At 43.2% G+C, this 16021-nt stretch overlaps 1 protein-coding gene across 1 annotated transcript in view; it reads left to right on the plus strand.

Annotated features, from left to right (window-relative positions):
* The first annotated feature begins 211 nt into the window (after window positions 1-211).
* The window catches only part of mybpc2a (myosin binding protein Ca), a 68232-nt gene continuing 52422 nt past the window's right edge, over window positions 212-16021 (plus strand). The window contains exon 1 of the mRNA XM_083779012.1: window positions 212-259. Coding sequence (XP_083635138.1) covers window positions 227-259 — 33 coding nt within the window. The 5' untranslated portion in view covers window positions 212-226. The remainder of the gene's footprint in view (window positions 260-16021) is intronic.

Raw genomic sequence — 16021 nt, forward strand, 5'->3', positions numbered from 1 at the left:
CCTTTCCCTCTCCTTGGGAGCCCATGAGCTGTCCTGAGGTTTCAAGTGACAGCCGGTCCGTCACCCTGCTCTCCGTACATGTCCCACAGGGAGGGGTACTGTAGTGGCCCGGCAGATGGGTAGGCGGGGAGGATAAAAAGAATGAAGGATGAAAAGCAGACAGAACTATTACAGACAAGGAGGGTGGAGGACACATACAGGGGACTCACCGTAGACAAACGCAGACATGCCTGAACCCAAGAAGCCAGGTAAGCACCATGTTTGATTTCACTCATTTGATTACTATATATATATATATATATATATATATATATATATATATATATATATATATATATATATATATAAAATCCTTTTGGGATTATCGTTTGCTTGAAGTTACAGAGATGTAAGGCTCATTGGAGCACATTGAACAACTTACAGTACAGCTCATGTTCTGACTATGAAATATGTACGGTACATACAATACACCCTCAAATGTATTATTGTTATTATTAGGCTATTACTGTAATTGGTTATTTCAATATAAAATATTATTATTATAATATATAGTCGTATATTATAATGATTCATATTAACAACAAATCCCATTCTGTTAGGCATCATTGCTGAAATATACTCTTGTGACAGCATTTCTCTAATGAAGCCAATTCAGTTAGTTATGCTTGGATAAATGAGAGTGTATACATGATGTATTGTTTACTTCACTGACTCTATGCCCTGTAATGTTGTAGTTTCTGGAGCTCTACTGTGTATTTACCAACGCATATTTCCCAAAAGACTGTTAGTAATTAAATTAGTTTAATTCATTGTTAGGGAAGCCACAGAAAGATGCTTTTGGGAAATCCAGTCAAATGGTAGCGAAGCCAACTCTAAATCAAGGAAATGACCTATCATGATTCAGCATATATCACTAATACTGTACACTAACTTCAACAGGTTATGGATGATACAGTATACTCATTTAAGTGGTATTGCATTATATTTCTAGAAAGATTCACCAAATAACATAAATACATTTATTTCCATTCCTATTGTATGTTATGCCTTTGATCTTAGAATAGTAGTCTTCAAGGGACAAGAAGGTGGCTGCACAGCACACACTACTATACTGCCAATACTTTATTATAGTATTGACACTAATTCTTTTTTTACAGGTTTGATTTTTAGTTATAACATTTATTTTGGTGATGCATCCATTCCATTCATACAAGTTGATGATTTTATTCGTGCTGAGAAATTGAACCTCGTTTAGAAAGATAATTATGTCACTTCATCACCTCGTTATAATGGTGCTCAGTGTACACACACACACACACACACACACACACACACACACACACACACACACACACACACACACACACACACACACACACACACACACACACACACACACACACACACACACACCAATTTAAATTAACCACACAAAATAGGGGAAAGGGTGTTTCTTCTGTACAATATACAATACAATCCAAAGAATTAAGGCTCTAATAATAAGTGACTAACACTTACACAAAACTAACACAAAACGAAAGCAGATTATTTCTTTTAAGGCTTTTATTTAACTCAACAGTTTTGGTACAACATATACATTTTGTTTAGTTTTATAGAGGGACAAAAGTTTGTCATCTTCTTTGTCTATTCATTGTTTATATATTTGTAGATCATAGAATAGAGGGGGGTGCTAAAATTAGACTACACAGTAACATGGGTACATTTTTAGACGTTCTGACTTAAGTCAAACTCTGGAATTGACTGTATAATGATACCGACAGTTTCTATTGGAAACAGGAATAAATAGTCTAGAATCTGTGGTTCATTTGTCTGAAGGAAGGCGTGAACAGCTAGAGTAAAGGCGAAGTGGGCTGTGCATGCCTACGTTCTAACCTCAAGGCTCAAGGTTATATAGATACAGTATACTGTAACCCAGCTGTCACAGACCGACTGGACAGTGATATCTGAGAAAATAAGCTATGCACTTTGATACTGGATTTTATTTAATTTTTAATATATTTCCAATGTAACCTGTAACTTTTACGGTCCTGTTTACACTGCATGCAGTAGTGGCAATACGTTTATGTTATACTTTACTTTATACTTTAGCTATTGATCTACAAGCTACAAGCTCATAGCGCGGCACTCGGTGCCGCGCTATGAGCTTGTAGATCTGCTATTTTTGAAAGATTGTGAATATATATTCTTTCAGAGCGAACGTTTGCTTCCTGAAGGTCCCTGCATGGAACAACATATTTTCAGATGGGGGTCGGCGGCCAAATACTATATAATTCTGGGGCTCCTTGACATGAACCACAGACAACTTTCAGGATTTAGAAGGCATTTGTAGAATCGTCCTCAGGTCTAAATGGGTTAATGTTCTCTAGTCTAAAATCACCTGGCAGCTATAGGTTGCCTTGATAGCAGAGGACTGAAGGAAGAAGGGGGTATATAATAGGTACAGAGAGAGTTTAGCTCATCAGTGGGACGGGACCTCTGCATTCATATGGCAATACCTTGCATCATGTGATCTGTCTGACCCTGATTGTCTGACCCTGATTGGCCTCTCTCTCTCTTTCAGTGGCATAAGGAGGGATTCCTTATCTAGTGTTCGATGTAGCGCATTGTCATACTAATTCAATATTCAATATAATTTCGGTATCAAATGGAATATATTTAAAAATACAAGCCTGTTGTGATTGATACCAATACTAATACTAATACTAATACTACTAATATATGCATAGTTATCGTTTTCGTCCCTGCGACATACTAGCGTCATGTCCAGGGGGTGTACTTGTACATCAAGCTGCATCACGCTACAGAAACAGGAGATAGGCTCCTGCCTCCTGCCCTAGCAAGACTACTTACTTACTTACTTATCGTTTTTTTAATCAGCATTACTGTACCATGCTGTAATCTCTCACTTTTAACCGTGTTACACCCTATTTTTACACTCTGTCACTGCCTTCCCAACCCTCAATTCTCTATTTATCTTGACAGTGTCAGTGGGGCCAATCCAGTGACATCACGCCTATCAAATTCCCATCACCACATTACTACCTACTTGTCATAGGGCGCTTGATCTTACTTTCCCCTCCCGAGTTAAAAATCCTCACCCCTTTTTGAACTCCTCCGCACCCCTAGCCACACAAGCTCATATGACCCCCCGGACCGCTACCACTTGTGGTGACTCACCACGGTAAAGGATGCCTGGCACTCGAAGGAGCCTTGAGGATAGGGAAGAAGCACGCATCATCAATAAACAGCCTCAAGAATAGTTGTGGTCCTGCTTTGGTGGCAGGCTGTGGCCTTGTGGTCTCTTAGAGAGAAACAAGACGCGAGCGGGAAGACACCCCCCAGCTGTTCAGCGTTAAGAGATTGCTAGAGGGGTCTCACGCTATGCGATAGCATTTATAGAGGTGTCATTTTGAATTGTGTTATAAATCGATGGAGTCTTTGGTATGAGTCGCTTGTTTGCTGCATGGAGCTTCTATGCAAGTCTTATAGGTCTTGAGTCGACATCGATTGTCGCAGGGGGTCATTTGGTTGTGACCTGGCAGTGCTTCATTGCTGGGGGTGTGCGGGAATAGCAACATTATTCACAATTCACTGAAATGCTGCCAGAGCAGGGGATATCATTTTTACACCTCCTTATCATTACAGGTGCCAGACAGTAAGCAGGTAAAGGTGAGACCTCAGGGAATCCCACCTCATTGTTATTAGAAAGGAGTTGCTGTTAATTACTGAATGGTTTACCAACTCCCTTTGTGACGCTAAAAAGAATGCCCCCCTCCAACACTATACCAGTAGCAGTCTAGCCTACCCTACGCTCATCCAGTGTAGCATTACCTCATGGCAAACCCATCATCATGTCGCTCCAGGTATGCGTCTATCACTTGTGACTTGATGGATTAGAGTCAGATGCAGAGTCAGCGGATGTACTGTAGCTGTAGCTGGGTGTGTGTGTGTGTGTGTGTGTGTGTGTGTGTGTGTGTGTGTGTGTGTGTGTGTGTGTGTGTGTGTGCGCGTGCGCGGTGGGGGTCGTTTTCAAAAATAGTGTGAAACGGTAACTGAGCCTTTCTAAACACATCAATGTGTTGATGCACAAGTCCCATTTGGTTATGTATCCTCAGATGCCTGAAGAAGGCCTTTGACCGAAACGTTGCTTAAATAAAGTGTTCATATTGCAAGTGCAGACAGCGTGTGGGTCTTTGTGCAATTTATGTGCATTGTTTCTGAGTGAAAAGACTTGTCTGATAGTAAAAACAGAGAGATGGGTCTGTGTCCGCAGTGATAGCTGATCATCACCGCGACTGACGTAATGGTGTAGTTTTCCAACCCTTTAAAAACTACACTGCGGTGATAAGCTATCACCAAAAACTGGAGTATGTATGAGCCTTAAGACTTTGTTGCCTGTTATGTATCCTCTAAAATAAAGCGTCTTCTATTTGAGAAAGCCCTTGGCCTATTTTGATCATGGGCGCGTGTAAGGCACAGAAATAGCTTGATGGGAATTAGAAGAATTGAAAAAGCCGAGGCTGATGATGACTTAATATGGTATTTACTGTAAGTTGTCTTTGGATGTCGGATCACACAGAATCCTCATCCGTAAAGAGTAAAGACGGATGCACTTCCAATTTGCTTTGTTTTGTCAAAAGAGTGTTATTTATAGGACGATTCCGAAATGTTTAGGGCAATGCTGTAAAAAGTTTTCAGTTCAGTTTTGCATTCTACTCCTCTGTGCACCCATAAATCATTTCACATGTGTGTGTGTAAGTGAGGAGAGAGGAGAGGAAAGGAGGGGGTGTGAGTGTGAGAAAGACATCACTGGTGGAATGTATACAGGCTATAATTCTTATCATCATTAGTGCCTTATAAAATAGTGTTTGCATCGCTCACATTCCCAACACCAGCTGTTACACAGCTTTGCATGGCTGATCCCTTGGACGTGCATCATAACGTGCATATATGCACGACAATTACATCATACGGCAGCACTTTTATAGGTTTATATGAGCTTGTCGCAGTAGAACTATTAAGTGCCACACATAGTCTTATTGAGAGCTTGTTACTTGAGCCTCAAACAAGACGCTTTAGTTGGTTTATCAAACACAGGATAAGATGTAAATTCCTTTGTGCAAGCACATAACTAAGAGTGTCGTCGTGATGAATGGTAGAATGTCTTGATGTCATCCTGCCGTCTTGGTGATGAGTGGTGGTGAATGGTGGGAGCTGGATACGCATCATCAGTAGTGTATCCTTGGATCTTGGGATGTTTCGGCCCTAACACTATACACCCTCCCCAAGGTGGCCAGCTACAGGCTGATCAGACCTGAGCTTGCGTTAATCCAGACTCGTCACGAGAAAGAGAGCCATGCATGGCAAACTTCTCGTGGGACTATGCATGGCAGGGGCGTCCTATTCCCTGAGTCAAGCCAAAGCTGACCGCATACCTCCTGGTTTGCTACTTCGGTGCCAAGCAGGGGTCTTTCCTCCTCATGAAAAGCCACTGGCTGCTTCTTTCGGCTGCCTCCGATAAAGCTTTGATGGCTGAGCGCTGGTTCTGGCCTCTGACTCCCAGGTCTGCAAACAGTCTGGTAGTAGATCTTGCCACAAACCCTCTGCATCCCACCTCTACTTGGCGGACCTCAGCGTTCCAGCTGCGGTGTTGTGCTTCAGCAGCAAGCTCGGCATAACGGAGGTGTTTTGGCTCATAAGCCTCATCCACTCTGTCCTCCCAGGGTACTGTGAGTTTGATGTTGTACACCTTTTTTAGAGAAGGGGACCAGAGCACCAGGTCAGGTCTCAGGTCTCTGTTAGCCCAAGGCCTCCTCTTCCTTGCTGGACATAGCCCACAATGTCAGCATGTTTGAGGGCTGCTGTTGCTTCCTCCACTGCTTTAGCTGGTCTCCATTTGCGCCCAGTTGCTAAGCTTGGTGCATTGTTGCTCACCACTTTTGTCACTCACGCGCGGCGTGACACAAGGTACAAGCAGCAAAATGTTTGTGTGGCAGGTTCCGCGATACAATATATACACAATACGATAATAGGGATACATGGATTGTGGTGAAACAAAAAAAAGTATATGTTTTAAAAAAAGAGGGACAGCAGTGGCTCAGGGGTAGAGCGGCTACTTGGGAACTGGAAGGTTCCCATTCGATCCCGGGCTCCCCCCCAGAGTTAGTGTCGAACTCGACGTGTCCTTGAGCAAGACGCTGAACACCTAAATGCTCTAGATGAGCAATTAGGTGTCTTGTATGGTTTCCTCCGCCGTGTGTACTGTGTGTGTGTGTGTGTGTGTGTGTGTGTGTGTGTGTGTGTGTGTGTGTGTGTGTGTGTGTGTGTGTGTGTGTGTGTGTGTGTGTGTGTGTGTGTGTGTGTGTGTGTGTGTGTGCGTGCGTGCGTGCGTGCGTGCGTGCGTGCGTGCGTGCGTGCGTGCGTGCGTGCGTGCGTGCGTGCGTGCGTGCGTGCATGGTTAATGTTAATTTACATGGTTAATGTACAATGCACAATCAATGTACAGAGCCATTTACAAAAAGGAAATGGTAAATGGTGCATTTATATAGCGCCTTTATCCAAGCAGGACCCGTAAAGAAAACCTTAGCAGCAGATATGAGTATACTGTATGAGTATACTGTATGAGCCTGTTGGCTCAAAAAGTTACCACCTATAAAGTCTGAAAAAATAGCATGCTGTGCAGATTACATTTATTTCCATTATATATCTGTGCGAGTGTGCGCCTGCTACAACTACATAATAGCCAGTCCATATATGGGCATAAAAGGGACACAGACAGACAGTTAGCGATTTGTGGATTGATAGATATTTCTGGACAACCGCCGATCCGACCTGACTTCCCACTCAGCACATCTCACTCTCTCTCTGTACCTCGCAAAATACACACACCCAATTTACAGTAGCCTTGTGGTTAGAGTGTCCGCCCTGAAACTTGGAGGTTGGGGAGGTTGGTATGACCCGGCCGGGTCACACCAAAGACCGTAAAAATGTGACCCAATGCCTCCCCGCTTGGCGCCCGAGGGTTGGGTTGGGGGGGTTAGAACATCTACAAAATGATTCCCGAGTGCGGCACGGCTGCGGCTCACCGCTCCAAGAGATATGGGTCAAATGCGGTGAACACATTTTGCATACAGCAAATGTATGTGACAAATAGTAGGGCTTTAACAGACGACATACATGCATGAGTGAAGGGGACATAGCCCCCCCCCCCCCCCCCCCCCCCCATCTCCCTCTATACGTTTGTCATAATTTATCATCATGATCATACGTTTGTTATTTATGTAGGGATGCAATTTATTTCTGGAAGCAGTGTACAACAAAAAAGCATGCACACTTTGCATAGTCACAACTTCACAACCCCTTCTGCCCAGTAGATGGCATGGTCTCAAAAAAGGTTGGATTGGGTAGACTACAGTGTGCGTGCGTGGTTAATATATCTATTATATATTAGAGAACTTGTACCCAACACATGGCAAGAAACCCAAAGCCACAACAGCTATGTCGTTATTGCAACACCCACAACACCATCTTACACACTACACCCACACACACTCACACGGCAGTGACGTCACACACTTACCTTCGCAGTGTGCGGGACCTATCTCCTCCTATCGCGCCCAACGCCAACACTCGACACCACCCGCCAAAAAATGATCATTGCAGTGACACCAAAGATGCCTCCCGTCCACACTCACGGCGGCAATGCATTTGTTTACTACAAACATTATCGCCGGAAGCACCCACACCCCCGGAACACTGTTGCCCTTTCACCACGCTAAATTCGCCAGGTCTATGCAAGTGAGCACAAATTACATGTGAGAAAATTCATTCACAAGCCCACAAATGCCATTCAAATGCCATTCAACACACACTACGACTCGCTTACAATTCGCAAACCTGGCAACACTGCTCTGTCTTCTAATAGGCCCACACTAGCTCTCAGAATCTCATTCTGATCTCCCGCAGGAGAAGAGAAACGAGGAAGGGGAGAGGAATTGTAGCCTCACGATTTTGCTTATTCCTTCTAAATCTCTGTATTTAAAATATCGCTCTCTCAGCGAATCTCTTAGTTACATCAACATTGTACTTTGTCAGTAGTTTGTTTGTGCCTACATATTACGATTACACGGAACGCTTTGGCTATTTTCGCCTGCCAGCCAACTGCCGAGTACACACGCCTGCACACACACGCACGTCGCACACGCACGCCTGGCTTGCACACACACACACACACGCACGCCTGGAAGCCACGATCTCTCTCTCTCTCTCTCGCCACGCCTCTCTCTCTCACCACGCCCCACACACACACACAGGCTATACACGCACGGCGGCTCCGCGCCAGCGAGACAGGACGTTATAATCTTGAGTTTAATTAAATAACTGTCTTTCTCCGCATGCGCACGTGCGCACACAACATTATTCAAGTGAAATGCGTAACGGCAATATTGGGCTAATATAGGCTACCAATACAGGACGTTATAATCTTCACTTTCATTAAATAACTGTCTTTCTCCACACGCGCACGTGCGCACACAACATTATTCAAGTGAAATGCATAACGCCAATATTGGGCTAATATAGGCTACCAATATGTGGGTAGCCTTCAGGCTTTTACCCACGGAATGAATATATATATATATATTCATCTATACCAGGGCTGCCCACACTTTTTTTAACTTCAGAGCTACTTTCAAAACAACCAGCTCATACAACACCAAATAAAACTATCATCCCATTGCAGAAAATAGTTACAAAATGTAATTGAGGCTACATACAGTGGTGTCCCCTTCGTCTGTACCAGGCTGACTTCTATAGGTTTTGAAAGGTACCTTTCTTTTTTTTTCTTTTCTTTTTTTTTATTTACCCAGGGAAGTAGCTGAGCACAGGTGCTCATTTTCAGCAACGCCCTGCACATCGAAACACACACACACACACACACACACACACACACACACACACACACACACACACACACACACACACACACACACACACACACACACACACACACACACACACACACACACACACAAAATGTCATGTCATAGGTACCTCTGGAAGCCACACCTCTGATTGGTCGGGTTTAGTCTTAAGGGGTGTGTTTTTTTCACCCACTGTGTAATACAATGAATGGACGGTAGGTGGCAGTAGTACAGAGGCCAGAGAAACTATAAGACAAACGCACATGGAATGGGAAATAGAGGGGGGGAAATGGAAATGGTAGGGTTTTTATTTTTGGTATTTGACTTTGCTACTGATGATTGTACGCAACAACTATTGCATAGTGTGTTTGAGCTGACAGGCCCTTTTTTATGTCAATCAATCAAGTCATCTCAGGTCATCTCAAGCGGCAGATGCAAAAATAGGTTTTTATATTAAAATTATATATATTTTTAGGGCCATGTCATGTGCTCTACCTGCAAAGCCTTTGTGATCTATAACTTTTGGGCACCGCTTAACGTCAGATCAGGGGTTTTGTCGGCCAGCGCCAAAAATGCTCCCCGACAGCATAATCGGAGCAAATACCGGGCAGTGTGTATGAGCCATAACGTGTTGACTACACTACACTACACATAATAATAACTAATAACCCATCCGTTACTACATGTGGAGTCAACTCCTGCAATTTCATTCTTCCCATAGTGCACGGCAACGTAACTCTGGGATGAGCGGCCGCAAAGCGGCCGCGATATTCTAGTATATATATATATATATATATATATATATTATATATCCCACTTTTTAAACTGGAACATACTCATCACAGCTACAGTTAGCATTAGAGATAGCATTTCTTGAACATCAGCACCGATTTGAATTCCTCGCTATATTGCTTTATCATTAGTTTGCATTTGTTCCACGTACGTTCCCCCCCGCATTCCTCTTATGGTCATGAAATTATATTCAGCGTGCAATAGATAGATTCTACAAGTCATAGACATATAATCAGAACGGTCAAAGTGATTGAGCGATATGCTTTAGAGAGCGGGGGCTTAAGTGTACCCCGATGCCGCTGCCAGCAGCATCACTCTCTATCCCCATAATAAAATGGTGAAACTCCATCAGTCACGCTCTGCCCCCTGCGTGGACGTCAGCCAAGTGCCAATAATACCATTGATACTCATCCACAGGCTCAGTGGTATAAATAGACCGTTTCAATGTTAATCGCCCCTTCCTATTTCTCTGCCAATATGTCCCCCTCAGATTTATTACAAGGAATTATATAAGTAAAGAATAGTTCCTCTCCCTCCCCGACATTATCGTTTTGGTTTAAATTGTAACGTGCGGCCTTGTGCGACAGTATTACACTGTGATGGGAAAAGTATCTTTTACGCTTGGGGTTTTCTTGTAGTTGCCATCAAGTGAGGCAATTCTTGTTAAACTGCATTATGTTGCACTTGAACTGTTCCCCCATTTCAGCATGAGTTGCAGAAGTGAGTCTCTCACCCTATAGTCTGTAACTCACCTATTCTTTCTATGGCATAGGCAGCTCCCGGCAGGATCCGCTGGCAGAAACTGTGCGCAGCTGCAGGACATGAGACTAATTAATTAGAGCGACAGAGAGAGAGAGAGGAGTGTGTGTGTGTACGGGTGTGCGTGTGTGCGTCAATTTAACAAAGGTGCAGACGATCAGAAATCAGCAGAGAGTGATCGACGTTTGCGCTACTCTATGTCTATTGAAGTGGACTCGGACCCAGACTATTTTTTTCTCCCTGGAAATAAAAACGTCTGGGTTTCCGAGGCTACTCACCCTATAATAGGCCTATATGTAATATGTATACATCCGCTGGTGTGGTATGGTTCGGGTTCCACCCTAAAAGGTAAACCAGGAAGCGACAAGGGTTAAAATGTGCCAGTTGGCCTCTAGTACTCTGAGCCGGAGTTGGGGAGTTGGGCTATGGACATTGGCCCCTGTCTCTACTTAACACCTCTGCTGCTGCCATAGCTTACGGTCGTAGACATGCTAAGGTGTCTAGAATGACTCCGGCGGACCGTTAAAGTGATCCACCAGCAGACGCAAAACTGCTTAAATGGCGCATTCCCCGACAGGAGGAGGAATAAGTAAAAATATAGTTCTAATTCATATTAATTTAATGAATGATATCAAGGTGTTAAGCATTAGATAACAATGCAATAAGACTGATTTGAACTGAAGCTGGAGGTGCTGTGTCTGAATGCTCCAACTGAACAAGGAGAAGTACATTACACAGTGAAGGAAGAGCGTGGAGAGAGAGAGAGAGTGGAAAATGTCAAGGGAGATTAACAATGAGCATTCCACAGAGGTTAAACTGCACAAGGAAAAGATGCACTGTGGAGTCAGGAGTGGGGGTGCGGGGAGATGGAGAGAGAAAGGGGGAGGCCTTGATGTGAAAGATGAGAGAAGCTATGTGATCTATAGTTAGTTACACAACTGCACTGTTACAAATCATTTGAATAAAGAAGGTATTGTGACTCAGGATATGTATTATACTCTTAGTGAAAGATCTCTCATTCACACGTGGATGATTTAGTTCTGTATGAATGGTGTATACACCTGTGATTCCCAAACCTTTTTATGTCAAGGACCCCCAAATTGACACTAATTAGCCCCGCGGACCCCCATTTGAAAATACATGCCAGCCAGGGACCCCCATAAGAGAAGATTTGTATGGCTCTAGCAGCCCCTTTAATTTCAAGGACCCTCAGTTTGACATGCATATTAGTCTGCAGACACTGTTTAATGGCATTTCTATCTCTGGGACCTCAAATTATTTTGTAAAATCAATGTTAATTTAACTCTGCAGGCCCATAAGGGTCAATTTGGTTCCAAACCATCATTTAGCTGCTGGGGACCCCCTGGAACTCCCCCAAGGACCCCTGGGGGTCCCCGGACCCCACTTTGGGAACCACTGGTGTACACAAATTAACACTGCACTATATCAAATATCAAATCGTTATTTACTTGCTGTGTGATTTGTTGTTAAGTCCCACATGCCCTTTCATGGCAGGCAGTAGCAGTACTATTCATAAATGTCTTCTCAGTGTTGATAATAAACCAACATGGCCTCAGGGAGAAATTTACATTTAACCCTCGATAATATCATGGTTCAAAATGTAAATTAAAGGTTAATGGATCGGATATACTGTATTATATTGTTTCAGCGGCACAGACCGGACCACAAGCAACTATTATACTGTAGGTTTAACATCACAGACCGGACCACATGCAACTATTATACTGTAGGTCAGGGTTCCCCAATAGGCGGCCCGCGGGCCATTTGCGGCCCACAGAGCGCCCCCTTGTGGCCCATGAAAGAATTTCCAAAAAAAAAAAAAAAAAATGTTTTTTAATTTTTTAAGGGTCCCAGATATAAATGGCATTAAATGGGGGTCAGTAGCCTATGCATGTCAAACTGGGCATCCTTTTCAAATGGGGTCTTGCCCTGAAAATGAATTTTCAGGGCAAGACCTCGACCTCGCGCGTGCAGACTCGGCCCCCAGCCTGGTACGCTAGTCAAAATATGGCCCTTGAGGAAAGTTAATTGGGGAACCCTGCTGTAGGTTTAACAACACAGACCGGACCACAAGCAACTATTATACTGTAGGTTTAACAACACAGACCGGACCACATGCAACTATAATACTGTAGGTTTAACATCACAGACCGGACCACATGTAACTATTATACTGTAGGTTTAACATCACAGACAGGACCACATGTAACTATTATACTGTAGGTTTAACAACACAGACCGGACCACATGTAACTATTATACTGTAGGTTTAACATCACAGACAGGACCACATGTAACTATTATACTGTAGGTTTAACATCACAGACCGGAACACAATTGCAACTATTATACTGTAGGTTTACTACTACTTTGTGCCTTCCTTTGCACGTTCCATAAACATCTGGGAGGCCTAGGCTGTGGCTCAGCAGTCCAGGCACCGTGGCTGGTAATCCAGTCTGGCAGTGTGCCGCCGGTTCCACTCCCGATTCCGAAGGGCCCTTACTGCATGTCACCCCCCCCCCGCCCCATCTCTCTCCCCATTTCCTGTTGGCCTACGGTCTGTCCCTCCTCTATAAGGAATATAAAAGAAAGGTGAAAGCCACAACAGTGTACAATTTTGAGGTATTTGTACTTTTTCTTCTACTCCATTACATCTCAGAGGCACTTTTACTGTACTACATTTATTTTAAATAGTTTGTACGTAGATTTAGATTATTATTAATAAACACTTCAGCGTTATTGCATTGCGACACATTGAGCTTGTAGATCTGCTATTTTCAAAATATTTTTATTTTATACATTTGAAAACTTGAAATGAGACAACCTGCATAATGAGTACTTTTACTTTTGGTATACTTTAAGTACATTTTGATGCCAATACTTTTGTACTTTTACCCAAGTACATTTTGAATTCTGGACTTCTATATTGCAGTATTGATACAGTACTTTTACTTAAGTACTTTTTCCCAGCACTGCATTTTTGTATATTCCCAGAGAAGATTTTACTATGTAGGATAATATATTGACGGATTAGTATATTTAGAGTAAGTACCGTGACGGTGAAGGAGATTGAAGTGCCGATAGAAATCATATCCTCTTCATCAAGTATCTCACACGATACACTGTTTGTTAAATATAAACCTGGTATGTATCCGTGTCCGTCACTATCATCATCTGAAGGACCCAACGCCCTCTTGACATGATCCTTCACACCAGCAGTGACCTTGCTTGGCCTTTCTCATTTCTATCTCTGACAATTATACCTTATCCTCTCTTTTACTCCACGAGTAACCTAATCTGTGGATTAGGTTAAAGCAGTGGTTCTCCACATGCATTTGTAGCCCAATCTGAAACTATTTAGTTCAATACAAGATTTGTTTTGTTAAAATGTTTCAAATGTAATCCTGATTTTTCTTATTACGCGTTGTGAGCTTGTACTGTAGATCAAATAGCCGATGTATATAGGGTTAAAAGTAGTTCAACTGATTTTGATTATATATTAACTATTGTTGGACCCTACTTTGAGAACCAGTGGGTTAAAGTAGGCAAAGAAATGGAAGGGACAAAAAAAAGAGTGCACAGAGTGGGGATTTGTATAGAGTGAAGAAAGAACAATTGGAAAGTGCAAGAGCCATCATCCAATTCAGAGGTGGATACCTTGAGAACAGAAAGAAACTTAAGTCCCACTGTGGAACTAAGTTGCAGGACTCAGGAGGCCAACCTGTACCATGGATACCAATGAGAACAAATCCAAACACAGAGCCATTTGAGCCACCATATTGTTTAAGTTTTCATTGTCATTTGTCAATCAAGTTCAGGTTGCCATGGTTACAGGGAGGGTATTTAATCCTGGCCCTAATCAGGCGCAGGTGTTGCCAGTAGCAGAGGCAAACAGTTTTTAGACCAAGTGTAACGCCCAAGTCCCTATACTTGGGTGATACTGGACTGGTTGCCGAGGAAGTTCAGACATGTATTCTGATGACCTGTATCCTGTGTGCGTCAACGGTTTATTTATGTTTATTTATGCAAGAGTATAGGACTTTGAGCAGAATAAATATCATCTAATATAAACTCAGTGAACGTTTGGATATCAGTTCCTGGAGCACATGTCTGAACTTCCAACCAGTCCAGTATCACCCAAGTATAGGGACTTGGGCGTTACATTTGCATTATCACTAGGGTTCAAGGGTCGTTGTGACTTAGCACTGTGCTTAGAGCTTCTAATATGAAGCATGACTGACAGGACAACGATGGTGTGTGACATGGAGTACTTAGAGAACTTGGCATGGCAGTGGGCAGCTCCCAATAGTGGTATTAGTGGATAACAGTGGAATTGTGTTTTGACATTCTCCTTTTTTTTTAGGGATGCAGCAATATTTTATAATAAGTTCAATCAAATGAGACAGACATGACAGTTAAATGACAAGTTGCTATTAACAGAAGAAAAACAACATTGTTTCTTTTGTGCAAAATCAGCTATAGAAACAAATAGGCCTTGATAGAACAGAATGCCTTTTCAGATGGGCAGCGACTGTAATTCATGTAAAGCGACTAGTAATTCATTTTCGATGAGAGGCGTGTGTTTATTTTGGTCGTGCAGAGAAGTCGAGGGGCGAAAACGCAACGGTTTTGTCGTGGGCGCGGTCCCGGGAAATTGTCACGCTCGTGCTCGTTTCGTGCATATACGCCCGTGACTGACTATAGACCTGGATGTTGAGGGGTTTTTTATGCTGGCGTTGTCGCGCCCCTCATGAGCAGACAGCTGTCGTTGATCCAGGCGACAACGTCTGCAACTCTGCATCACACGCTCCCCGTCTGAAAAGACCTTAAGGCTAGAACACACACACACACACACACACACACACACACACACACACACACACACACACACACACACACACACACACACACACACACACACACACACACACACAGACACCATCCTTGAATTGTTATAGTTGCTGTCTCTCAAGGTTCTGTAGTACATCCTACTATTATGTGCAAGTGTGCTAGAACAGAACAGAACAGGGCCTACATGTACTGTAGATATGGGGTAGCTTGTACCACAAACTGTACTCCTAATACTAAATGCCAGGCCACGATGAAGTGCTGTCTTGGTTACTTCATTCAGATTGTCCAAAACATATCATGAATGACACCCTCACGTCACATGCACATGCTGGTCAGTCTAGTTAGTACATGTGATTGGAATGACAGCTAAGTCCTTACCCAGTAGTGTATAAACACAAGGCATCACTCCATTGTGTTGTTTACTTAATTACGCCTTACACCCCTACTGGGGTATAGGCCGTCTACCAGGGACCTCCAGAGTTCTCGGTCACGTTCTTTTCAATCTGCGAGGAGGTGCATCCCATCTCTCTTGGTGTCTGCCTGGAGATCTCGCCGCCGGGTGTTTTTTGGCCGGCCTCTGTTTCTCTTCCCTTGAGGGTTACTCCGTTTGTGTGGTGTAAATAATTTATTTCAATAAGATTTGAACAATACTGAGC

This window comes from Protomyctophum parallelum (assembly GCF_964188405.1).
Source record: "Protomyctophum parallelum genome assembly, chromosome: 13".
Lineage (NCBI taxonomy): Eukaryota > Metazoa > Chordata > Actinopteri > Myctophiformes > Myctophidae > Protomyctophum > Protomyctophum parallelum.